Here is a 27,800-nt window from a genome sequence, read left to right on the forward strand (position 1 = left end):
CCATTCTTAGACTTTGTGGGTGTAAAAAATTACCCCGTGCGAGGGCGAACAGCCCACGTCCACCTATACCTGCACCGCCAGTTACAAGCATTGTTTTTCAACCCCGCTAACCTTGACTTCGCCGAGGCTAGTTGCGTAAACGCGGTAGAGACGCAAAACTAAATTACAAGTTTGATTATGTATGCAGTCGGTTATTGCAGCGTTCATACCAATTACTTTATAAGCCAACATTTAAATTTATTCCGGATAAATTATAATACATGAACTACAGACAAGTGGAATAAAATACATAAAAAACGACATAAAATTTACAAATCCCTACGTGACGCCCGGCCGTAGCGATCACGTTACCTGCGGCACAAAAACCTTGCCTTCGCATATGTCTAAGTCCGTCCATCAACGCCGCGCGAGGAGGGGGGGGGGGGGGGGGAGTCCACACCAAATCTTGGCTACCGTCCCAAAACAACTTCTTCTTCCACCAATAACAAATTAAAGTTTTACTTACAGTAGTGCTCGCCGTGCAGTAGAAATTTACCAAACTGTAGCGCCTCCGGGTACCCAGGCTGTAGACTCGGAGTAGGTGACACGTGTAGCACAGTCAAATGGCCACGGTCGACGCACTTCGGGGCGTGGTGAATTAACACTCGCGACTCACGAAAAGTTTAAAATCGCTGATGGGAAATACGTTGCCGTTCATTACAAATTATAAAAAATATAATGCAGCTGATGCGGGCCGCGGCAACGATAACTCCGCGTAGCAGTGTCCAGGCTTAACATTTCAAAACGATGTCTGGGTCGTGTCCCAACTCCCTTGCACGGAGTTACCCTGGGAACCCATATTCACAACTGACCCGCCGTCGGTCAACGCCCGCAAGCTTCTCCCTACCTAGAGTCCAAACAGTCCGCTCCCCGCATACATCACACTCCCGTGACGTCATCCACCTCCCTCCGCTAATTCCCCCTCTTTCAAGCGTGGACAAGTCCTTTCAGCAGAGGTAAATGGCCGCATGGTAAACCACAGTCTGATTAAATTTTAACTGAAACTACTGAAGACCTATATAAAAATAAATATGAAAACATTACCAAAAAAAATTACGTTAAAATTAAAATTAAACATAATAAAACATTAAACATAATAACCTGAGACACCAGAAGTGTCTCAACTTGTAGGACAGCTTCCCCTCGCCCCTAACAGTTCTCTGGGTCCATCCTTGGTTATAACGGGTCTCACTCTACCCTTCAAGACCAACCAATTTATAACTTCTATGAAAATTATTTTTATGGGGAAAGGTAAATTAAATTAATGAAAGAATGAATAATGATGTCCTTCAGAAAAATACTATGTTGAAAAGAGTAAAAACTGAGTTTTTAAATTTCTCAAATTGTAAGTACTAACAAGCAGGAGCCTGCATCCTGGAACAAAGCGAGACTGATCAATGGCCCACGGGATGTTCGCGCAGAGGAGTGACCACAACTGTGGACAGACGTTTGTATGTCTGACTAAAAAAAACACCTAAAAGAAATTTTTTTTATATATATAGACACGTAAATGGTAATGTCAAACAACAAAAATAATTTCAAACAATATTTTTCCAATCAAAAATTTACTATATAAATTTGAAGTTCCTGTCCCAACACCCACTCATATAAGATTCATTTATATAAAAAAAAAGTCGACAATAAATTATTCTTGAAGCATCTTTTCAAAATGTAAAGAAATCTCAAACAAAAAACACATGAACACTAGAAAACTCATATGGGGAAGATGTTACTGGCATTGAAAAACTATGAATCAAAACTAAAACTGACATAGAGAAAAATATCTTTATTGCTGTGTGCTGTGGTGATACCTAGGGTGTGACGCTACGGGTGCTTTTGCCCGCTTCAAGGCCCAAGCCAAAAAGAAAGTAACTGATGCAAAGATGCAGTTCCGTTCTTCCACGCCCCTCGCATGTGCGTCCCAGTAGCTCGGCATTAGCCATGTCTCTCCCATCAGTGCAGACGTCAAACAGCACAACGTGCAGTTGCCCACTCTCCAACCAATATGCGGTGTTGAGCCAGTTGCCAGTTTGTCCAGACAGAAGAAGATATTTGGTTTATTAAAATACTGTCCTATCTTTCAAATTTGGTTTATAATTTGACCATGAGCAAATTTTTAAACATTAAAACTATTAACAAACAAAACATTGTGTACAGGAATATGCTGTATTAAGCATCTTGTAATCTCCGACAAAACCAGCACCCCTCCCCCCTAGTGCTCGTTCTTTTTCTGCCCAGACCTCGTTGAATGTAAGTCCCTCCCTGTTTGAAGCTTGCACCTGTAATCTTTCCTTACCTTACAAAACCCCTCTAACCACACTGAACAACCTTCGCAAACCTCACACCCACCATCTACCCAGCAGTCAAGTCACTGTGACTAGACTGTTCTGAAGGTGAGTGTAAATGTGACTGTTCGCCTATGTGCTATGTCTTCTACGCGCGCTCGGGTGGGGCCTAAGCAGTGCAGGAGGTGCAAGTAGGAGGGAATTATAAATTCAGTACCATGTTTTGTGAATCAGCAGTAACACACAAATATTTAAAAAAAAAGACACAATGACGTGGGCCTACAGCAGGAGCCGTAGGTAAGCGACGTCTCACACAGTTTAAATGCAATTGTAACAGCTCACCTTTCATCACTTAAAATAAGATCCGGTAAATATGTATTGTACGGATTAGCGCCAAAAAAAATCGTACAAATATGAAATAACTTTCATTAAATGCTCTTTTACGTCCTCTTTTCAGAACCGCCTGCGGAGATTAAAAATTCCAATTACTTTTGGAGATATCGCCGTTCTTATTTTGCAATACAAGCCCTATGTAATCATTCAACAGACGCCATTTTATATTTTGCCGTGTGTGCGTGAATGCATAAATAACAGAAATTTTCCATTAGGTAAGGTTAGTTACATGATAAATACTTCAAAATAAACGGAAATTAAAAATAATATCAATTAATTTTACTTGTATAGTTTTAAGTATTTATAATGTAACTGACCTGACCTAACAAAACGGGACAAAGGTAGAATAGGTCAGGTCAGCTACAGTATAAATACTTTGAAACTGAACGGACATTAAAAATTAATTTTAATGGTTGTTTAGTTTTAAAGTATTTATAATGTAGCTGACCTGACCTAACAAACCGGGAAAAAGGATGAACAGTAGGAACTCACGTAATTTTCTTTTTACGTGATGTAGTCGTTCAACTACGTCGCGAAAAAAAAAAAATCATACTTTTAAACAAGCAACAATGGGAAACGCGGGAAGCCTACGATTCACTCATCCTTCTGGACATACCCGAATACTCACGTTGGCAAGCCTTCTTTCAACAGACGAGAGGCAAACGCCCGATCGTGCATCTTCGGTTTTTTTTGTTTATTGTAAATAAATATGCAACTCATGAAAACTAATGGTCAATTAGGTTATGTTAGCTACATTATAAATACTTGAAAACATTGTGGATGGTTGATTTGGTTAGGATAGCTACATTAAAAATACTGTGAAATCATGTAAACTGTTTCCTAGCGCTGGATAGCTACATATTAAAAAGTTATTGGCTAAGCAACCATAAAATGATTTTACAGTTTTTTTAATGTAGCTATACTTACCTAATATAACCAACCATCCACAATGTTTTAAAGTATTTTTAATTACTTCTTGCTAATTTTAAGAAAAGAAGGCTTGCCAACGTGAGTATTCGGGTATGTCCAGAAGGACGTGTGAATCGTAGGTTTCCCGCTGAGGGACGCATCAGTGCACAGCATGAAAATTAAAAAATTCCATATCTCCTAAAGTATTTGGAATTTCTGATCTCCGCCGGGTTTACTGAAAAGAGGAAGTTAAAGAGCACAGAATAAAGGTATTTTCGGATTTTTAAATTTTTTTTTTAAAAAATCGCCAAAAAATGAATATTAAAAAATTCCATATCTCCAAAAGTAATTGGAATTTTTTATCTCCGCAGGCGGTTCTGAAAAGAGGACGTAAGATAGCATATAATTAAAGTTATTTCAAATTTGTACGATTTTTTTGGCGCTAATCCGTACAATACATATTTACCTGAGATCTTTCTTTCACTGATATTTTACTAAATTTTTCCCCAAATAGGATGTTCCAGGGAGGGCTATTTTCCACGTATCCTTCCCCCCTCCCTGTCCAATGATAATGTCAGTGGCATGATTGTAGTCATGTCTAGAGAAAGATTACACGAACAACATATTCAAATGAAAAAAAAAAATATAGTGAAAAAACTATGTAACACTTAAGAATATTTTAGTTTCATATACGTAATTTCAAATTCAATATTGAACATATTCTATGTCTAATAATTATGAGTTCTCTCATAAATCAAATTTCAAACCATAGGTAAGTATGTAAGTTACTGTAAATATTTTACCCAAATTAATTTAAAAAAAAAAAAAAAAAAATCCCTAACTCATTTGAGTGGTAGTATTTACATCCTTCGTAGTTACAGCCCCAGTTAAACACACGGGGCACAATGCTTGCTATGTAAGAGATGTTCACTAAGCAAGTAAAATATAGCTGGTTGCATTTTTAGTGGCACTGGCCATGCACACAAAGCTTGTTCGCTATGTTGGCGACGTCGTGAGGTGTTTGGTTCTCGGGGTTTTTTTTTTTACGTGACAACATCTAAAAAAATCGATAAACGCCGGCTGCACGCACGAAAAAGTGTCCCGTTACGCTCACTGTGTGCTTGCGCCGCATCTATCTCTCTTCAGCTCGATTGGAACAACCATCCATTTGACTTTTTCGAGGCACATATTATACATGAAACACTACCATGTCCCATTCGTTTCCTACTTTTCCTATCATCGTCCTATCCTTAACATAACACAGATTGGAAGAAGATAAATAGCAAACATGTATAAAAGTTATAGTTAAAATAATCTCTTCGTTAAAGTAATAAATATATTTGAATTAATGAGTGCAAATAAAAGTAAATTCGTCAATTAAATTGTAGATTTAATTTCACTCCTTCTTTGTATTCATACAAAATAGTGATAATTTAATAAATATTATTCAATTTTATTCATAAAAGTATACAATCATTTCATCAATGTTTTGTTATGACGTTGTCACGTTAAACTATCGTCCGCAAAGCGACTTTACAGGCAACCATTTTTTTTTCTAAAATGACTGTAAAACTGTGCGCTTGCACAGATAAACATAAACATCTGTTTTCGCGTGGAAATGTGCTGTATTTCTGTTTTTGCTTTAAATTAATATCATGTCGTTGAAAAAGTTTATTGAAGAAGAACGAAAACACCCGTGTTTATGGAATAAATCGATAGAATAATATAGAAAGCAAGATATGTGAAATAATACCTGGGACTTGATTTCAAAGGAGTTTCACTAATGTGGTGTGTTAAAAGAAATAATTATTGTGTGAATTCCCATTGTTCTTAATTGTCCTTTTATTTTATTGACAATTAATCGTTAAAGAAATATATTGTGAGAAATAAAATGCTATCAAACTGGGTTGTATTTATTCTGAAATAATCCATAAATTTGGCGTCGTCCTCGTGAACCTGCTTAATCAAATGATGAAATTCTCCAAATTATTTTCTTTTTAAAATGACTTCATGAACCCATTTATTTTTTACGTTTATTTAACTACTAGAGCTGTAGCAAACCGTATGTATTCGTTACTGAGTAACGGGTGCGGCATCTAGTAACGAGTAACGAAACGTTACACACGAATGCATTTCGTTACTCGCATCTTTCGTATGTTTCACGCATGCGCGCGCGTATTCGTTACAAAGAACGATGTTTGTTTATTAATAAAAGTATGATTTGGAAATTCGTCGTCCAAGTTTTTTACTGTTTATTAAAGGTATTGTGTGTGTAGACAAAGTTTTAGATTCGAACAGAAACAACATAAGAAAGTATTTTTTACAAATTATAAATATGTATGTTTTTGTTTTTTATAATCGCGTATTTTCACGTTTTATGTTCTTATCTTAAAAGATATATTATAATAAAGCCGCTCTAATGAGAGTATTGTTTCTTGGTTAACAAAAGCTGTTAATTATCAAATATATTTAATTGTTTATATTCGATTTATTTTTATTTACGCGACGTCATACTGTACGCGTACGTACGAAATACGACTCGATTCGATGCTGTTACATAAAATAGCATGTGCCATGTCATGCGGTATCAGAAGTAACGAGTAACGATACGAAAGTAACGAGTACTAATTGTTATAGTAACGAATACATACGGGTACACATTTTTTCGTTACTTTTACACCTCTAATAACTACTACTAGAGCCAGAAGAATATTATCATCGTCGGAATCATCACTCGAATCCCATGGCATGCATGTCTCCGATATTGCGAACTAGACTTATATCTGGCGCAGCGATCATAGACATCATCGCGAACACTGGGAACATAGTGTAGCTTTCTTTGTGGCCTCGCCTTAACAGTCCATTCATGAGCATGGTATGCCTCTTCAGTTTACTAAATGGGAGGCTCACACTTCATTGAATGGTTTTAGGTCGCCCAATAAAATCGCCCATTGTTTTTCCCTCAGAGTCTCTTGGGGGCGTATACACATAGGTACCTACTATAAAATAATTAAGTGGGATGGGAAGCATGGGCGACTTCTTGCCCTATCCAAAATTTTGACTAGGTTAAAAAGTGCAGGTTTTTTCATACCACTAGTAGCACTTTTCTACACCTTGGACACCTTATTCACCACGACCAGTCTGTTTTTAATTACATCCCTAGAAAAAAAAAAGATCCTACATTTTTTTTCTAGAATAGTGCTGATAGTTATGTCCAGTAATTATACCTTTTTGTCACTTTTTTTTTTTCCTTTTAACTGCCTCCCTCAGGTATCCCATGTTCCTCCTCCTTTTTTCCCTTGTTCATCTAAAATATTTAGGATCAACCTCGACAGCTTGGAACACACAACTATCTTAATCAACCGCATCTTAAACTGATGCTTGTGTTTCAATTATGTTCCTCAGTTCATGCACTTAGTTTTACAATGATGCGAGAAGCAGCCAGTAAATGGTTGGAGAGAAAAAAAAAACACGGAAACTGGGGAACACCCGGTGTGTCGCAATCTGAGGGAAGAACCTAAGATGACGTCATAGTGTTTTAAAAAATGAATGAGTGAATGTGCGCTGGTGCGGAGCCCGTGTAGTTTCCACATCTGGTAAGTTGGAGTGTCTGACTGGGAACGGTGCACCATTCTGTGTTGTGATGTGTCGAGTGAACGTAATAATATAGGTGTCTTTCGGAGTTTAGAAGTATTAATCATCTGTTTTGAACGTGTTATTGTTAACATGGCGTTCACTATGACACTGGCTAATGGCGGTATTGTAATGAATGAGTTTTTTTCGCCAGGCATTAGAGGTTTGTAAAAGTTTTTAGCTGTCTTACAAATTTTATGTCGTTTGTTTCTAATGTGTACGTTTATATATTTAACTGTTCACAGTATTTGCATTTTTGGGGACTATTTTGTGTTCATAATAAAGGGTCTTCAAACAGTGCTACCAAAATTTGAGGATTTTTTTTTCTTTCAATGAGCGAATGTGATGAAATGAAACTCAATTTCACTACGAACATTTGCAATCATTTTCACATTGTTTTAAACTATCGTAGTGTGATTGCTTAGTTATTAAATTTAATCAATTTACATGGGTTTGGTGATATTACCGGAAATGCATTAATTTTCTTGTGATGATATGAATCCGAAAGAGGTTATAGGTTGGCTAAAGTCTAAGGTTCATACGACGTGTTCAGTGTAAATGTGGAATTTTATGTGAAATAATTTTTTGTTGGCGATGTTATGTTATGGTATATTATTACAATGTACAACAACCACAAATAATGACAAAATATGAAATATTAAATTTTTGTGCCATAACTATTGCCTCTGCGAAGTCTATGTAACAATTATTTATTATTTTTTTTTTAAAGAGGAAGGTTAGGGGGGAGGGGGCCATTCTGACTAGACAGACAGTCAACTAGATATTGTCTCGGCGCTTAATGCTGAAAGTCATGAGCCATGGCCACACTATATAGCCCCACACTATTTTTACTAGCATACGCATAAGCAAAAATAATGATATCAATAGTAATTCTTAACAATTTTCAAACTACTATGTATGTATATTTTGGATGTACTTACATTAATTACAGAAGAAAGAAGTCCACTTCATGACTGTGTTACATTTTGTGCAAGTTAACTAACTTTTCATAGGTGAGCAAACTTGTGGCTGTGAGCAAATGTCAACAGCATATTATTACATATTAATGTTGATAATGTTATTTTAGTAATACCCGGATATAGGGGCTTTTTAGCATGGAAAGAAAAAAAATAGGAAAACATGGTTTTCACATGCTACACATGTCTCTAAATTTATCCTGAAGGAATGATTTCTTAATTTCTAGTGTTTCGTGAAAAATAAACATTTAAAAATTACATTACAATACCTGTGTTTTCACACTGCCGCCACCATTAATTGTTTACCCGCGATCGGGTATCTCTTTGTTTTTAGCACAAATGAGGCCAACTGAGAATTAAAAATACACTAATTTTTCCATGTCATATATTGCAGTTTATCCCTTGATCCTGATGGAATGATCCTGTGGTAGGTACATGATGGATGCTGTTGTAATTCAGTGCGTCGGAAGATCCTGTATTTAAAAAAAAAATTATATAATAATGAATTAGTATCGTAAGTTGACTAAAGAGGATTTTTTTTCAACAGATAATCATAATTCTTTCTTATTTTGCTATTTATTTCATGTGCAAGAACTTCAGATGTACTGAACTAAAACAGCAAGCATCATGTACGACAGGATCAAGCCAACAAGATTATGTTATCAGGATCAAGCCTTCAGGATCCAGGATTAATATGGGATACATGAAACACCAATCATATAAAACACAAACTATGTGATGGCTGTTATCAAAGAATTCCTTGGAAAGACTGCAAAATTCAGTGTGTCAGCTACATCAGTGCACAGAATGTATTCGTCACAGAAAATGAAGAACGTTAACAATTCTAGTCAAATTTTTGCCTTCCATTAGACTCGTCTGTTACAATGTGACTCAAAATAGTATGTATGTACTTTAAATGTAATGTAACAAAACAAACATATTGTAATACAATTAATTATTTCAATTAAACAATCATGAAATATAAACATAAAAAATTCCATAGAATTGTAGTACCGTCATTATTTAAACAAATTTCATTCTTACATCTACATTGACTAAATTTGAAAAAAAAAAAAAAAAATCGAAAACCTATACAGGGAAACAATGAATGTCGGTGATAGCATGAATACTCAGGTATTGTAATGTAAGCTGTAAACTGTTATTTTTTTTAACAAACCGGAATGAATTAAGAAACCTTCCTTTCAGGATTAATTCAGGAACTTCTCAAGTATATGGAAAACATATATTCATATTTTTTGGGGGTAAACAATACATGGTTACGGCAGCGTAAAAGCACAGGTATTGTAATGTAAGATACAAAAATATCATTTTTTCACAAACCATCCCTTGGGAATAAATTTAGGGATGTGTGTAGTGTGTGAAAACTGTGTTCTCAGATTTTTTTTTCTTTCTGTTCTATAAAGTCGTACCTAATATCCGAGTATTACCTTATTTTATTATTTTTGATTGAAATGGAGTGATAGCGGTCGGTGTGTGACAGTCGAGCAGCGGCGTGTTGGCAAGGCCGCCGGGGTGTTTGTGCAGACACGATGAACATCGGCAGCCCCAGCTCGGTGTCGCAGAGCTCCGCCGACTCCCAGGACTCGAGCGGAGCGCTCCAATGGCTGACCCCGGTCGCCACGACGGCAGTGTCCCTGTCGCCGCTGGAGCTGCACGCCATGTCGTTGAACGACATCGACGCGTCTGGCGGTAAAGCTTCTTGTGTTGGCAGTGGTGGCGTGGACCGTTCACTTGCCTCTTGCATGTTGTTGCTGCAGGGTGGTTTTCACAGGGTACTGTCAAAAAAAAAAACACACACACACACACACACACATGTGTGTGTGTGTGTGTGTGTGTGTGTGTGTGTGTGTGTTTCAAAGTCTAAGAAAACACATGCCTGAAATATTTTTAATGAGAAATTTGTTGCTCAGTGTCATTAATTTTATTTTTTTAGCTCCTACGTAAGATTTATGTACTGCTTCTATTCTTAATGCTAGCCCTTAAATACTTAAGTATTTACCTGGAAAGCATCGGTAAAAGAGATGATGACCACCTTAAGTACGATTCTAAAAGTGTCAAGAATTTGGTAACTCACCATGCTGTGCAATGCTTTCACTACACACGCACCTCTTTCTCCTTTACAAATTTTGATACAGATATATGCCTATCACTCACTTCTCTTTTTGTAAACGCTTAAGCCGCAATAAATGGGCACCTTAAAAAAATGGCTCCATCAATCTTTGCATGTCACTATCCCACGAACTAGCACTCTTATCTGGTGGGATAATCAGAAAGGTTTCAAGCCATGCTTACTTAAAAATTTTTCATTACAGTTTAACTGGTGACTTGGTATCATTATGCAGCAGATACTTGAAAGCAATTCCTGTCGTAATATGCCAGGAATGCGTTACATCTTGTTGATTGATCTTACATTGGCATGTGTGCTGCGTGGAAAGAAGTGAGCGTGCAATAGTTTCGTAGCTCCATGTAAGTGCTGCATGCTTGCCGCACCTTGCAGGGCACTCGACTGTGATTGTGTGTGTGTGTGTGATCAGCCCCACGCCTGGAGATCCGGGAGGAGCCGATTGAAAAGTTCCGGTTCCGGTACAAGTCGGAGATGCTGGGCACGCACGGCAGCATCGTGGGCCGCAACTCGGAGAAGTACCGGAAGAAGACGTACCCCACCGTCGAAGTGAGTACGGTGACTGAAGGCTGGCACGCCATGCACGGACTAGGGTGTCACCTCGACGAACTCATGGATACTCAGCCTCTGTTCTGAGCAGTCTTAAACAGTATGGTTCTCAGGTACCTGGTGGTTTGAGTTTGCCTAAGGAGAAAATGGGAACAAACCTTTTGTACTGTAAAATGCTTAGGACTTTTGTGTTATAATGGAGATTTCAGACAATTGTGGTGAACAGTATGTGCATAAAAGTAAACCTGTTCATTAATGTATACCAGGGTTCATACGCCTCTTTAATATCCTTATAAAGTCCTTAATTTGTCTTTTATGGAGTAAGGCCCCTTAAAAGTATTTAAAAACTCCTTAATAAAGGCTGATTGAATGCAAGTAATTTCTAAATGTATATATTTAAAATTTCTTTTGTTTCCGACATGACAGCAAGCAATGCTTTGCGCATGCACAGTATAATTGGTGAATTTCAAGCCACATGATTAGATTTTATATATAAAAAATGTTTCGTCTGTTTTTTTTTCTCTTAATATTTTGCATCTTACCTTTAAACTAAAAAAGTGTGTTTTATTGTCTCATTCTTAAGTTATAAAGAAAGTTTATTCAGTGATTAAATTAATTTCAGATGGACACAATGCTTGGGTTAAATATGTATTCCTGAGATAATCCTGGAAAAAGCGGATTATTGTGAGAACTGAACTAACCAATAATACTATTTTTTGGAAGCTAACTATTCAAATTTGTTTTTTTGATATTACAAATAGTTTGTAAAGGCGATGAAGTAATGGGTTCTTAAACACTCCTTCATTTTTGTTGATTGCACGAGAGGGACGAACCATGTGTACCAATAACTAAAAAAAACTAGTGGTGGTGTATGACTGTTTGTTATTCTTTATGCAGAAGCTATGTACTGATAAGATGAAAATTTACAGGAACGTAGTTTGTATGCTTGAGAACAGTGCAGTCATGCTGTAGCATTGCCCAAATTTTCACATAGACGTGAAGTACGTTTTGTACAAGTAGTCTGAAATATGAATAGGTTTTTTTTTTAAATCTCTTTTTAATTGGGAAAGTAATTTTGATGAAGTAGAAAGTCTTATTAAACCACGAATCTAAAAATAACGAGCATTTCATGCACTTAAAAAAAAAAAGGGTGTTTCTCGTGAGAAATAAGTTTACCTCTAGAAAAGCATAATTTTTCATAAATTTAAATATATGTCATCTTAAATTTTGTAAATAATTTTCTAATATTTATTCTTGATTGAAATAATGACCCTTATAAAGTTGGTAAAAATTCTGTGTATGTCAGCTCGCGCTGTGTTGATCCCAGATCGTCAGTCTCCAAGTTCCTGATGGTCTTTGCTAAGGGCTCAAAACACAATAATTGCAACTGGCCATTAGAAATACAATACGTTTTTAATGTAAAACCAGTTAAGTTGAACCTCTTGCTTGAAAATCAGTTTCTCCCCGTGAGGTATTGCGTGATCAGTTTGAGTGTGTGAACGCAACTGTGCGGGTGTGGTGCTTGGCGGCAGCTGGTGAACTACCACGGGACGGCCATCGTGCGCTGCTCGCTGTACACGGCCGAGCTGCGGCCCGAGAAGCGCTCGCTGCACACGCACCGCCTCGTCGTGAGGCAGGGCTCGGAGGACAAGGACGACCCTCACGACATCCTCGTGTCCCCGGAGGTCGGCTACACGGCCGTGTGAGTACCCGGTCGTCTGCCCCCGTGGCCGGCTGGGCGCCTGTCTGGGAAATATCGTCGCGGCCGGGGATTTGATTGTGTTTTGGTGGTGTCCCCAGAGGTTGGCTACACAGCTGTGTGAGTACATGGTCTTCTGCCTCGTTCCTTTTGCCTGCGTGGCTAGCGAGGACAACTGCCAGGCTGGGCGCCTATCGCAATAACTAGGAAAAGTCTGGGAAATATCGTCATGGCCGGGGATTTAACTGTGTTTTGGTGGTGTCCCCAGAGGTTGGCTACACAGCTGTGTGAGTACATAGTCTTCTGCCTTGTTCCTTTTGCCTGCGTGGCTAGCGAAGACACCTGTTAGGCTGGGTGCCGATCGCCAACATAACAATAACTAGGAAAAGTCTGGGAAATATAGTCATGGTCAGGGATTTATTTAACTGTGTTTTGGTGGAGGCAATTTTTTTTTTTTACAATAAGGTATGATCTGAAATATTTTATGTTTAAGGACTGGACATAAATATTCATAATAACTTTAGTAGGCACTGTATCAAGTCTGTTTGGGGTTATTGTAAACCTTCTAATTATCATGTACTGCAGAGGGTGGAAAAAATTGGGGTTGAAGGACAAGTAACCTTCTAATTATAATCTAAACTTTTATCGGGAATAATTTTTTGTTACAACCAAACCTTACAGCAAGGGATAACCAAAATGAGGTTGCAGAGTGTAAACACCTTATCAAGCCCATTAAAAATAGTTGGTTTGTTCTTATGCCTTCTGTTAGAACAAGATTACTTTATACCGGCTATAAACATGAGCATGAGGTTTACGACCCACCACCGTAAACATTCCACATTCTTAGTGTTACAGAAATTTATAAATGGTGTACGTTTTGAAGTTCTTTCTGTTGTTGTAGTATTTGCTGCGACTACGTTTGACTGTAGCACACACAGTGTGTTTGAGTCGGTGTTTGCCGGGGCTTGTGCTGAGCTGAGTGTCAGCCACGCAAGCACGTGTGAGCACGTGTGAGCACGTGTGTGCATGTGTGTGCATGTGTGAGCATGTCTGGTGCCCGCAGGTTCCAAGGCATGGGCATCATCCACACTGCCAAGAAACACGTCGTTGATGAGCTCGTCAAAAAGAAGCGGTGCAGACTCATAGAAAAATACAGAGCTCAGAATCGAGACATAACGATTCTGCCGACCAGAGATGATTGCACTGTGAGTATCAGTTTTATCTTACTTATAATGGGGTTGTTGTTTGCTATATCAGCTCTTTTGAAAAATGTATTTTGATAATGTTGTAGTTGTGTACGCCGTGGCCTCCCCCATGCGAGTGGGGGAAGCCACTGACCAATTTTTTACGGTACTACGAAAAGCGTCTAGGCCTTCCACCTGGCACGTATTAAAAACCTCCCTTAAAATCACTCCCATTTGGTTAGCAGGGCTCGCAATCACTTCAGTTGTGCAAGACTGACTTCAGCGTGGAGGGGCTGTTGTCTATATATATAAAAAAAAAAAAATTGGCCTTATGAATTTAAAAGTACTTTTTCAGCAGAGCTAGGCAGGATCCCAAATATTTTTGGGGATAAACTGGAGTGCATTGTTCCCGAAAAGTTGGGCAGAAAGTTACCTTTCCCAGTACAGTAGAATCCCTCCCGAACGACCCCCCTCTGGAACGACCATTCCGTAAGAACGACCAGTTTTCAAGGAACCGTGAAAAAATTAGAAAAAAAAAGAGTAAAATCGGATGAAAAACAAGTGCGCTACACACTATGTACGGCGCTGCGCGTCACGTTTTTCTTGGCGAGCGCTGTACTGTTGGTAGGCGCACGCATGGCTAAAAATAGATACCACCCCTCCAGAGTCCAGACTGGCCACCCTAGCGATAACGGTAAACAGTGGTGCACATGCACATTTCTGTTGCCGTCTCGATCCAGTGTCTTTGTCTTGTGGCTAGAGGTGTAAAAGTAACGAAAAAATGTGTACCCGTATGTATTCGTTACTATAACAATTAGTACTCGTTACTTTCGTATCGTTACTCGTTACTTCTGATACCGCATGACATGGCACATGCTATGTTATGTAACAGCATCCAATCGAGTCGTATTTCGTACGCGTACAGTATGACGTCGCGTAAATAAAAATAAATCGAATATAAACAATTAAAAATATTTGATAATTAACAGGTTTTGTTAACCAAGAAACAATTAACTCTCATTAGAGCGGCTTTATTATAATATATCTTTTAAGATAAGAACATAAAACGTGAAAATACGCGATTATAAAAAACAAAAACATACATATTTATAATTTGTAAAAAATACTTTATCTAAAACTTTTTCTACACACACAATACCTTTAATAAACAGTAAAAAACTTGGACGACGAATTTCCAAATTATACTTTTATTAATAAACAAACATTGTTCTTTGTAACGAATAAGCACGCGCATGCGTGAAACATACGAAAGATGCGAGTAACGAAATGCATTCGTGTGTAACGTTTCGTTACTCGTTACTAGATGCCGCACCCGTTACTCAGTAACGAATACATACGGTTTGCTACAGCTCTACTTGTGCCTTGTGGCTTGTTAGTGTGATCTTGCTCGCTGGCGGATACGTTTCTTTTGCTTGTTTATTCGGATATTTCTTGGTTTTTATTATTGTTGACAACTAATTACGCTTTTTTTCTTGGACGCCGATTTGGTTAGTGGTTTGAATTTGTGAATTTTGTATATTGTTGACGACACACACATTTGTTTTTGGATTTTGATTTGGTAAAATTATTGGCTTGATTCTATGAACGATCGTTGACGACACACGCAGTTTTACACGGATTTTGATTTTTTTTTGGGGATTTTCGTTTCGCATTTGTGAAAATGAGTGCCAAGCGAAATACACTTTCGCTAATGAAAAAATATGAGATCATCCAGCAAGTGGATAAGAAAACAATTTCCAGCTGTCACACTTTTAAAACCCGGGGAAAATACTCTGACGTCCGCTTCCCTTCTCACGTCGGTTGGTTATTATGTCCGCCGCCCGTTAGCTCGCCTGGCGCCGAGAGACGTGTCTGGCAGGCATCCGGCGCGGCGGGACGAATGGTGACGCCGAAAGAGTGGGAAGGGGGGGGGGGCAATAAATGGATAAAAAATACACTACCCACGTTGCATAACGTTAGCACGATGTTATTTTAAAGCTGCCCAAATAAAGGACGGTTCTTTCCGTGAAACGGCCGCGGGGGGGGAATTGGCCAAAAATTTCCCAAATTCTCTGGAACGACCCTTCCGTAAGTACGACCGTTTTTTCGGGAACCGTGAGGGGTCGTTCCAGCGGGATTCTACTGTATCCTGATTTTAATGTAGATGGTTACATGGCCATGTGCTAGTATGGTCGTTAAAAACTAATTTCAAAGAAAACCTTGTACTTCAATCGAAGGAAGTTCATGCACACGTCAAAAATGCACAATTACCAACAGTTATTATTAAGGGTGTTGTAAAACCATTAACAAGCAGTATCCAATGAATAACACTTAAGCAACTACTGCCGAAAAATGTTTGCAGAACCATTTGTTTCCACAATTGAAAATACGGACTATTTGACATTTTTGATGTTTAGTAAACATTTATTTATCTGTTTCGTACACATACTGTATCAGAAAATGAAACTTTCTAGAACCATGTATTTTGTCACCATAAAACAGAGTAACCAATATGCCATGGACAAAATCTGAACATGTTAGTAGCTTACTGGCTCCATTAATGTGAGGCACTATAGACTTAGATTCTAAAACAAAATAGATGTTTTAAATATGGTGTTTCTGTATGTTATGCCTATCAAATAAGGTTTTTTCTTCAACTGTAGATGCACATGTTACAATTTATAATAAATGTAATTATAAGTGTAGATTTGCTGGTAGAAGTGATCTTTATAAAGTCACTAAACAGAATACAGAAGGGTTTGGAGTTACAGTGGATGAATTACATAAAAATCACGTAGCAGGGCAAACTGAGATTTGCCAGTAAAATTTAAATGGTTAAGATCAGAAAAAAATTATTGGTGACCTTTTCTGTTCATAATTAAATTTGCATCCAGTTTTATTCTAGTTTTGTAGGAATCTAGTAAAATATGAAAAAAAATTAGAAAATCACTTTTCATTTTCAAAGCATCAAAAGTTGCATTATTGACGTGGCAACGTCTAATAAATTGATGAATGCCGGCTACACGCACAAAAAAGTGTCCCATTACGCGCATTGTCCCGTTACACACATTGTCCCGTTACACTGTGTCCCGTTACACTCATTGTACCTTTGTGCCGCATCTATCTCTCTTCCACTCGATTGGAACAACCATCGATTTGACTTTATTGAGGCACATTAAACTTGAAACACTCCCATTCGTTTCCTACTTTTCCTATCATCGTCCTATCCTTAACAGAATAACACAGATTGGAAGAAGTTAAATAGCAAACATGTAGAAAAGTTGTAGTTAAAATAATATCTTCGTTAAAGTAATAAACATATTTGAATTAATGAGTGCAAATAAAAGTAAATTCATCAATTAAATTGTAGATTTAATTTCACTGCTTCTTTGTATCCATACAAAATAGTGATAATTCAATAAAAATGATTCAATTTTATTCATAAGAGTATGCAATCATTTCATCAATGTTTTGTTATGACGTCACGTTAAATTATCGTCCATAAACCGACTTTACAGACACCCAATTTTTTTTTTTTAGTTTATTGCGATGGCGAATTTTGGAGGTGTGGAACAATGTGCAATGTTGCAGATCCGTGCGGAGGCTGAAGCCGAGGCCAAGAGGCTGAACCTGAACAGTGTGTCTCTGTGCTTCGAGGCGTTTGAGCAGGACTCGGCTGGCAACCTCCTGCCGCTGTGCGAGCCCGTGTTCTCCAGCTCCATCAACAACATGAGTGAGTGCTCGGTCAGCGTCCTCCCTGCTGTCGTTCCTCTAAGACTGATCCTTTACTGTGATAGTTCCCTGGTTAGATTTCCTCTAATGGCTCAGGATCAGGATTGGAGTAGGAAACGTGGTGGTAGTGGTCCTCCTATGCTTGGAGAACACTCCGAGGGGTCCCCGCCCTGCTGACGAGTGGAAGTGTTGAGCTACTTAAGCTCGGGTACTAGCCTGCTGAGCTAGAAGAGGTTGGATAGGCCTCAGCTGGATCACGAGTAACTGGGTGACAGAGGGGTCCCAGGGATGTGAGAGGTATGGTTCCGTGTCGTAGCTACTCAGATCCCGCAGAGGGGGGCTGGCTCTGTTGGTGGTCTGGGGGTTTACGGCGGAGCTGGGGGCGGGTCGGTGGGGCCGAAGTTGGGATGGGTCTCCTCAACCTCTCGACCTAGCCGTGCGCTCGCCAGTAACATGCTGCGATTGGAAATGGCGAATCTATTTCCACGGTTCTCGGAACCCGTGTTGGGCACTGGTAACAGTGTCAGGCATGTAAAAGACCCATCTTTTTCCTAACCAGGATAACGCCCTAGCAGGATCATATGCCTGGGGGAGTATTGATGAATTTTATGAGATGTGAACCTAAGTTACATGTTGTTCCTCTAAGGACAGAACACAAGGCAGGTGTGGAAGGCATGCACACAGTTTCGATCAAAATGTGACAAATATAATGAAACTTGTATCGATCTGGCGGAACCCATTTAGCCAAAAATACACAGCATTAGAATTTGGCATTCGTGATATGGCTAAAGTATATTTCATAGGTAGATAGTATACAGCTACTGACTGAATGCAAGTCCACCTATAGAAGGAAGGTAATGTTTGACAGGGCAGGGGTGGTGACATGTGAAGAAACTTCCAGAGTGGTAGAAGGAAGGTAATTATTTACAGGGCAGGGGCGGTGACAAGTGAAGAAACTTCGAGAGTAGTAGAAGGAAGGTAATTATTGACAGGGCAGTGACGTTGACATGTGAAGAAACTTTCAGAGACATAGATGGAAGGTAATTGTTGACAAGTGAAGAAACTTCCAGAGTAGTAGAAGGAATGTAATTATTGACAGGGCAGGGGCGGTGACAAGTGAAGAAACTTCCAGAGACATAGAAGGAAGGTACTTATTGACAGGACAATGAGATTCTGGCATGTTTGTAACCTGTCGCAAATGTGCCCAGCTCTGCTGCTCTGAGCGCATGGCAGCATCTGCATTACCTACTCAGTTGTGGTTGGCTGTGATCTACTGGTCTGACATAAGGTTAGATACTTTGGGGATAACTGTGGAAGGCTTGTGCTTCAGGTAACGACAACTTGAACACAATCAAGAGAAAAGAAAAATGTAGGTTTTGAATATTATGTATGACAATCATGTTTGAAATGTTAACATTTTCCAATGAATTATTGTGTTTTTATAATCAACTTTCCTATTTATGTTAGTTAATAAGATAGTTGAATTACATGTCGGTTAGAGCAGTGGCTCTCGAAGTGTGCGCCCTCTGGTGTTCCAGAGAAATGTGTAGTCGGCCTTCTCGTCTCCGGTGTCTCTGGCTCAGCGCTGACGAGGTGGATGTTGGTGTGTGATTGTTTCAGAGAGCGCGCTGACGGGCGAGCTGAAGATCTGTCGCATCGACAGGCACGCCAGCAGCTGCGTTGGCGGTGACGAGGTCTTCATTCTCGTCGAGAAGGTTGGAAAAAGTGAGAGTACCACAGTTTTTCTTTGGTCTTCCGTTTCTTTTTATTTTAGTTTATACAGTGAAACCTCGTTTATTCGTTCCCGCATTGTAGAATTTCCCGGTTTTATTGTTCAATGTCCGTGGTCCCGAAAAAATCCCGCAAGAACAATGTTAAAAAAATCCCGTTTCCATCGTTTACGAATTTTTTTTAACCCGGTTTAACTGGTTGAACTTTACAGGCTTTTTACCGATTTACATTCAAATTCCCGAGAAATATTCCAGTTTACGCGTGTCTACACGACACGCAATACCAATACATATTTACATATGGCGGCCATTACTAAAAGAAAACGAATAAAGTGAGCATGACGCTGTTGCTAACAGGTTCACCAACTTCGATAAAACAACAGACGAAAGCTAACGCTCGCACGATAGTTCTTGCTTTGTGCGATAATCGACACAACAATATAACCGTGGTCGATATACTGTACATACTAGCCCAACGTAAACACGTTTCTATTTAGCGGCAGTGAAATCCTGCGAGAAACATAGACAAAATTGTTCATCCTAGCGTTTCCGTGGCCGGCCGTATATGCGCGAGATTTTCTTTGTTTACGGTAAATTAGCTTTACGCATTTAACTCTAATGCACGTGTAAAATTTGTAAAGGTTCATTGATATGTAGGTATAGGCCTACAAAAGAGGTTAAAACCATTAAAGAGCGTTTAGAAATTATAAATGCCATTGAAAAAAATCCAGGCGAAAAAGGGTTGATTTGGCAAAGCGCTATGGTATTCCTCCATCGACTCTTAATTCTATCTTCGCTAGAAGAAATGAGATTCGGAAACAAGCAAATCAGTTCGGCCAGTCTTCAAAAAAACGGAAAATGGCAAGACAGTCGAAATACAGTGAGCTTGAGAAAGTTTAGTTTTCTTGGTTCCAGCAAGTTCGGGCATCAAACATCCCAGTGGATGGCACATTTTGTTCATTTAAAAAAATTAAGGAAGTAGTGAAACCCCTTATTTACGTTACCGTTATTTACGTTTTCCCGTTATTTGCACTATATTCTTCAGGTCCCGTTTGGTTCCCATTTAATCCAATACAATACTTTCACGCGAATTACGTCTCAAAAATCTAATCCATCCCGCTATTTACATCACGTAACAACGATAGTAGGCCTAAAAACATTGTGAAAAACGTAACTTTTATAGTCGGCAGTGAACATTTTAAATCGCAAAATAAACATATTTTATAACATGAAAAGTTGCTTTTATTTCTAAACATATAATAATTTAAGCCTAGGCGTGTAAAAGTCCGAGTAATTATAGCAGGAGGCAATCTAAAATGTACTCGGGAAAAACGTAAACTCACGAATGTATAAACGTTCTGTTACTATATTTATGTCACAACTTAGCCGAAATACTGGTACGAGACATAAACCTCACTAGATAAAATGAGCGGAGTCTTGGTAACTGTTTTAAACGTATTTTATAATTTCGGAAGTATTGTACAGTTGACGCATATTTTTTAAACTAACCATTTATATCTGGGGATCGTAAATAATTAATTATTGGTATCAAGAAATCAAGGTGAACGTAAACTTGAACACGTCACGGCAGCGAGAAAACTGGTGCGTATACCAATAAACTGGTATTAGAACTGGACAAAACTGGTACACGGGAGGTGGAGCTTAGAGCTGGGCCGATGCCGATCCCCGATCGTAATAATCGGCCGATTTTGTTAATTTTGCCGATCATTATGATCGGCAAAACGTAGCCGATTATTTGAGCCGATCATTGGTCTCCTACTGCAAACTTATAACATTGAATAATTACCTATATCTAACAAATTTCCATGTTTGTTTACGGTACTTTTCGGGAAGAAAATTCAATTATTCATCGAAAAATAATAGGATTTAATAATTTAAAACTAACCGCACACGAAAAAAATATACCAATAAAGTAAACAAATAGCGTATGTTTTATAAACATTGAACAGTTACATACCTAAGTATCAATTTCCACGTATATTTACGGTACTTTCGGTAAAATAATTTTCCATTATACTATTTGCAAAGTTATTTATCATTTACGAACCGAAAACTATGTATTTGTTTACCATTTACGGTTAATATTACCGCAATGGGGAATGGCGACTGTTGTTTAGGTTGGTTATGTGACGCCAGAGATTAGAGTGACGCGCGTCGCGCGACGGAAATCGTACAGATTAATAGCGCTAGTAGTCTTGTGGTTAGTCTACCTCTTCGGGAATTCATCTATTTAGTTTTTTCTCGCTAAATATGGCCTATTGAAAGTTTTGTTTAGCGAAATTAATATTCTTACCCTGTTTAGCGGGAAATAGAGCTTCTTTTTCTTTTGTATAAAAACCTGGTTGATGAAGAGTTTTGTTCCCCATTTAGTGGTACAGTAGAACCTTGTTAATCCGTGACGCGCTAATTCGGGAATCGGATAATCCGGGACGATTTAAAAGTGCAGAAAAAAAAGAGAATCTAAAATTGTCAGAGCTTAAAATTTACGTCACGCGGGCCGGTGGCCGGCAAACACTGCAAGCCATCGCGTGGGCCGTCAAACTCTGCTACGCTGTTTGTACCGACCCTTTGTGTCGCCCCCCTTTCAGCTGTCACATTTGTCACTCTTTAAACTTGAGGGGATGTCCTGACTTCTGCTTCCCGTCTCCCGTTTGTTTGAATGATGTTTCACGTGCTGCTGAGTTACTTTCCGCCCGCCAACGCACAGCAGGCGCCTGGCGAGTGACGTGTCTGGCTGGCATTCGGCTGGTCGAATGAAGGGAGGGGGGTGGGGGGCTACCCAATATTTATGTGTGCAAGGTCAGCACGATCTTATCTTTCTCTCTTCGGCTGTTGTAAATGACCGTGAACTAATGGCTAGGCAGTGCCGTATTTTTTTAAGCCGAGACACTAATTCGAAGACGACCCTTACCGTGAACGGATTATCCGGGTTTATTATTAGTATTATTTTTTTTACAGAATTTCAATTATCCGGGCATCGGCGGGTCCCAATTAACATGAATAATGGGGAGTTTACTATTTTTATCCATATGCTGCCAAGGCGCAGTAAGCCTCGGGAGATGTTACATCACATCTGCACGCTGGTGTCTAAGAAGCTTGACAAGACCTTCCGGGCTTATAATCGCTAGTCCGTGAAATTCGGTAATCCGTGATTATCTTGGTCCCGACCATTACGAATTAACGAGGTTCTACTGTATTTCGTATTCACAAATTAACTTACAATCGGGAATTATTGAAAGTTTGTTGGCGGCACTGGGGGGAATAAAATTATCATCGCTGACGTCTACTGGCACACACGGATCACAGAATGACGGAGTTGTGATTAGGTTGAAGATTTGGTTTGACCTTATTACATTTTAACGCAGTTAATTGTGTGTACGTGTGTGTGGTGATTTATAAGTAATCATGTCAATGAAAAGTAGTTTTGTCTGGGAATATTTCACCGTTTATAGTGATCCGTCAAAAGCAACGTGTAATCAGAGGTACATGAAAGGCTCTAATCGGCTCAGAAGATCGGCAAGATCGGCAGCAGATGATCGGCATCGGCATGATCGGCAAAATAGGTGATCGGCCCAGCTCTAGTGGAGCTTATATTTTTTTCCGCATCTATTGGCTGACTGCTGATGGAACGTCACGAGTCTGGGCGAAGCGTTGAGTGAGTTATACTGCGCATGCGCAGCTCAGACAACAGAGAGAGCCAGCCGGCGGGTACGTCGCGCCATAACAGCTGATTGAGTACGATGACCTTTCTCCGCGCACGGCGCGCTATTGACGGTAAATGTCCAATTTGCGGCCCTTTTATTTAAAATTTTTTTACTGTGGTGCAATGCGTATGTGTAATGTAGCCCGCATTTGTTATGAACGCTGCAGGATGCGACTGTATTTTAATTAACTTTAACGTATTTCTTACTTTTCCCTTTATTTACACTTTCCCGCTTTTTACACTTTTTTACTTTGTCCCCATGAAAAGTGTATATACAGTGTGCTGCTGGTGTCAGTTTATGGAAATACCTGACTGATTCACTGAAAGTTTTTGCAATAGTACATACATTGTGCATTTGGTAACTTTAGAGTGTGTTCCCACATTGTAGGATTTCCTGGATTATCCGTTTTTTACTCATGGTCCATTGGAAAACGGATAATCAGGGTTTCACTGTAGTAGCTGTAACCTAGACGAGTAGCTGTTTACTGTAACATTAAATGTTAGCTACTTGTGCCCCTTTACATGGAATTCAGGAATTCCGCGTAGGGATGTTTGGGATGCGCCGGTCGAATCCTACAATCCTCGAATACCACAGAATCTCGTGTATTCAAAAGAATTGAGATTCGAGGCAAAAGATTCAAGGAAAACTATTGGAGTAAATGTAAATTCAAAAATTCAACACAGCCAACTCTTTAAGTTTACTAGGCTTATATATGTTTATTTTATTACTGCTCTTTAAAATACTTTACTTTTAATTTGTTTTTTAAGTAAATAAAATTACTAGGGATGGGTTGAGTACACTTATCGATTCCGATACCGGTACCGATTCCTAAATTTCGATTCTCGATTCTGAGTCATTCCAGTTTTAGATTCTTGGTAATTCTGGTCACATAATTAAAACTACTTAAGAATTGAATGCATTACGTAATGATAATAACGTAAAGGATAATTATAACCTTAGGATTAAATGTTTGGGTTTTTTTTTCTACTACCAGTGAAGAAGCATCTTCACATAAAGTTTGTTTGCTAGTACTAGGCTGTGCACATTAATGTTCAACATTTAGCCGATAACATAACATCTTTGTTTAAAATGGGTTCAAACGTAGCACTACTTTTTTCTGTGGTACCTTGTGACTTGGTTGGTGACAGTGCTGTAAACAAAAGTTTACTCTGTTTTTCTGGTAGTAATGTTTGCCGGGATTTCAAATGCTTCATTAAATTGGTTGTAGTTTTGGAAGTACCGCCCCGTGAAATTTTCGCACTAATATGATTACAAATTGCTTATTTGTCATTTTCACTATTGATGCGAAAATGTTCCCAAACTTTAGACATGTTGATACAATATCAGACCATTTGCCAAGTAATTTGAAATGACAGTCGGCGAACATTCGTTTTACTAACAAACTAGCAAAACACTTGAAAATAGTTTTAGCAAAACAATATTTGTGCCAAATAAATAGCATAATACTATGCGAAACAATTCACAGTAACCTCAATAGCACGACGGTGAATTATTGTTTTCCTTTGCAAGTAATAAACACGAGCCTCTGTTGGCGGTATGGCTCGAGAATTCTTTAAAATCAACGAATCAATACGTTTCGACTTGACTTTGTTTTATGGGCACCAAAGATTTTGTGGAGGCCATCATCCTTGAATGGATCACAACTAAAATGGTGACGATACGTGATGTGATCTCGTTTCATAACCGTCACTTTCTTCACAAAAAACAATGTACTTTTCTTAACTGTAAATAAAATTAATTAGTCTTTTTACAATTTATTTACATCTAATACATGAGTGAGGAATAAAGTTCTTCGATCATGGAGTTTTAATTAGAGGTTAAACATGCCCGGTATCATTGTTTTTATTTTTTTATTCGTATAAAATTAATATTTAATAATAATGAGCATTATTAAGAATTTTATGAGCATACGGCAGGTAAGATATATTAAAATATGTAAGAAAAGCTTAGACGAAAATATATTACTACTGTATTTGCTTAATTAACTTAACCGATACCTAACCTACCTTGCCCTTTTTTAGTACCCGATACTGAGTACCCAAATTTTTTAATAATCGGTGGTATCGAGGAATTGGAGAATCGAATCGACCCATCCCTAAAAATTACAATATAAATCATTTACATACTGATGTGGAAAACTTAGTTCATGATACAAGTATAGATTTATAGTTACTATATTTAAGGACCCCAAAGTATGGTAAAGCACAAAATTTGCAGAAAACTATGAAATTCAGATTTTTCTAAAGTTTTTTGCTAAATATTGTTAACATTTTTGCGCGGTGAGTGTGCAGGGTGAGGTGGGATATTCGGGACCTGGGAGTAGGTAACAGTAGAAGAATGGTGGTTATTCTTATTACATATTTTTCCTTTTTTACAGCTCAACGTAAAAGTAAGTATCTAAAAGTAAATGGGCTATATATGTTTTCCCCTTACAGAAAACATCAAAATAAAATTTTTTGAAGTGGACGACGAGGACAACGAAGTGTGGTGCGACTATGGCAGGTTCTCAGAGCTAGACGTGCATCATCAGTATGCCATAGTGTTTCGAACCCCTCCGTATCGTAACCTCGACATAGAGACGCCGGTCGATGTCTACATACAACTGTATCGACCGACTGATGGTGACTGCAGCGAACCCATCAAGTTCCAGTACAAGCCTGCTGAAAGGATAGGTATGTTTTTCTGTTTACCTGAAAGTGATTATTGTGCTGATATTTATTTGGAGCTCGCTCAGATGTCTTTTGACTATTTTTCTCCGATTGATACGAATATTAAATATGTTTATTTGTGTGTGTTGTGTGTCTTTTTGTGTTTGTATAAATATGTATGTATACAGTACGACCCCTTTATGACCACCTCTCTATTACCGCCTCTTTTCGAGGGATTGTGAAAAATATTTATTAAAAAGTCAAAAATTTGTAGAAAATTGACCAAAAAAAAATTTTAAGTTTGTTGTGCTGCATTTCTCTTGGCGAGAAATGACTGCAGGCAAGTTTACTAGTGATGGGTCGAGACTCGAAAAATCGAGCGAGTCGAGTCGAGCCGGCAAAACTAAACTCGACTCGAAAACCGAGTTGATTAAGATCGTGTCCTCGAGTCTCGTCAAAGTTTAGTTTTTGGCTCGACCATAATGTTGCACAATTTCCAATCATGAAGGCACTTATCCGAAACAATGCATTTTAAAATAAAATAAAACGTATTATTTAGGCCTACCTAGTGGGAAACCTCTGATCCAACACTGAAAACCTTGAAAACGAAGTCGGAAGATTATTTATTTTCGATCGTGTATAACCGCAAACAGTGCATCCCATCCTTCAATATGCACTTAATATTTCTAATTGCAGCAAAGTACCTTTATTTAACTATAACGGAATTAAAAAATGTTCTCTAGATTCAGTCATGAACAAGACCACGAACATCGTCAATATTTGGGCAGCTTTGTAAGTAAATAATTTTTACTACTAAACACTAGATAGCCGCCATTTTAACTCCGGGCCAATGGCCTACGTAAGTTATCATATTACCAATGATTCACAAAGATGGCGGGCAAGTAATGTGATGTGGAATTGAGCTCTGCGGAAATGGTGGAATTATAGGAGTACAAAGGAGTTGAGAAGGGAGTATACTAAGATAGCAGCATAACATTATATATTTTGTATCAATGTAGATAAGAATTAAGGGTTTTAGTGTTTAATCTTTTGCATAAGGAGGTAGTAGTGTTGTGTTGATTTGCGGTCGCCACGTGGCCGTTTAATTAGAGTAGAAATAAGATCTAAGGTGTAGGATTATCTGTTGGTTATTACAGTAGGATTATATATTATTTAAGTTATTTGGGTAATAGGTTAGTGTAGAATAGTGAATTGTGACAAAATGGGTAGGGTGAAATGTAAGTCGAAGCTTAAATGTGTGGGTTGTAAAAAGGTGTGGAAAGATGGAGAGAGTGGTGTACGGTGTGACAAATGCGAAGGCTGGGTCCATACGGAGTGTGCAGGACTAGAGGAGGGGGAGCTGGGTAGTCTGGGGCAGGAGTGGATGTGTAAGGATTGTGACAAGGATAACAAGGGTTCAGGAAGTGTAGTGGCAATGGCAAGAAGCAGTGGTAGCCAGGAGCTGGTAGGTGGGGTGTCAGGAACTCAGAGGGAAGGAGGGAATGTAGATGTGGGTAAGGACTGGGCACTCAATTTCATTGGTGATATTCTGGGAGGAAAGATTGTTGAGGGTCTGAGTGGGACAAGGAGGGAAGTAGATTTGGAAGAAGGATTAGGTGAGGTGTTGTACAGGAAGGAGATGGAAATAAAACATAGATTAGAGAGGGTAGAGGAAGAAGTAAAAAGGGAGGATGGGTTGAGAAGTGTGTTAGTAAGGGTCGAAAGGCTGGAGTGCGAGCTGAAGAGGACAAAGGAGGAAGTTGAGAAGGAAAGGCAGATGAGGAAGGAGGCAGATGTGGAGGTAGATAGGCTGCGCAGGAGGGTGGAGGAGCTGGAAGGGAGGGAGAAAGTAAGGACTCAAGCTGTTAAGGCCACATATGCAGAGGCATGTACTGGGGAAGTTCAGGAAACAGGTGTCAGGTTGCAGAATGAAGGGGTAGCAAGGAGGGTGCGGGAGGAGGCCGGCAGTAAGGCTGTGGGTACAAGCAACGTAGATGTGAACAGGCATGAAGAGGGCAGGGATACGAAAAGGGGTACAATAGTTAGACAGGAGCCCGAAGTGATTTTCCTGGGCAGCTCTATTGTGAAGGGGGTAGAATTGCAGGGGGTGGGGAAAGGAAGTATATATAAAGC

The 27,800-nt window shown here is 38.9% G+C and overlaps 1 protein-coding gene across 3 annotated transcripts in view; it reads left to right on the forward strand.

Annotated features, from left to right (window-relative positions):
- The first annotated feature begins 6,095 nt into the window (after positions 1–6,095).
- Positions 6,096–27,800, forward strand: part of LOC134528479 (nuclear factor NF-kappa-B p100 subunit) — a 55,161-nt gene continuing 33,456 nt past the window's right edge. The window contains exons 1-8 of one of the 3 annotated variants that reach the window (XM_063362128.1): positions 6,096–7,222; positions 9,782–9,946; positions 10,792–10,928; positions 12,461–12,630; positions 13,691–13,832; positions 17,403–17,544; positions 19,164–19,268; positions 25,455–25,691. In XM_063362128.1, the coding sequence (XP_063218198.1) occupies positions 9,787–9,946; positions 10,792–10,928; positions 12,461–12,630; positions 13,691–13,832; positions 17,403–17,544; positions 19,164–19,268; positions 25,455–25,691 (1,093 nt within the window). In that variant the 5' untranslated portion in view covers positions 6,096–7,222; positions 9,782–9,786. Of the gene's footprint in view, positions 7,423–7,467; positions 8,273–9,781; positions 9,947–10,791; positions 10,929–12,460; positions 12,631–13,690; positions 13,833–17,402; positions 17,545–19,163; positions 19,269–25,454; positions 25,692–27,800 lie in introns of those variants that run through there. The other 2 variants (XM_063362127.1, XM_063362129.1) reach the window with 2 other exon arrangements.

This window comes from Bacillus rossius, chromosome 1 (genome assembly GCF_032445375.1).
Source record: "Bacillus rossius redtenbacheri isolate Brsri chromosome 1, Brsri_v3, whole genome shotgun sequence".
NCBI classification, from domain to species: domain Eukaryota; kingdom Metazoa; phylum Arthropoda; class Insecta; order Phasmatodea; family Bacillidae; genus Bacillus; species Bacillus rossius.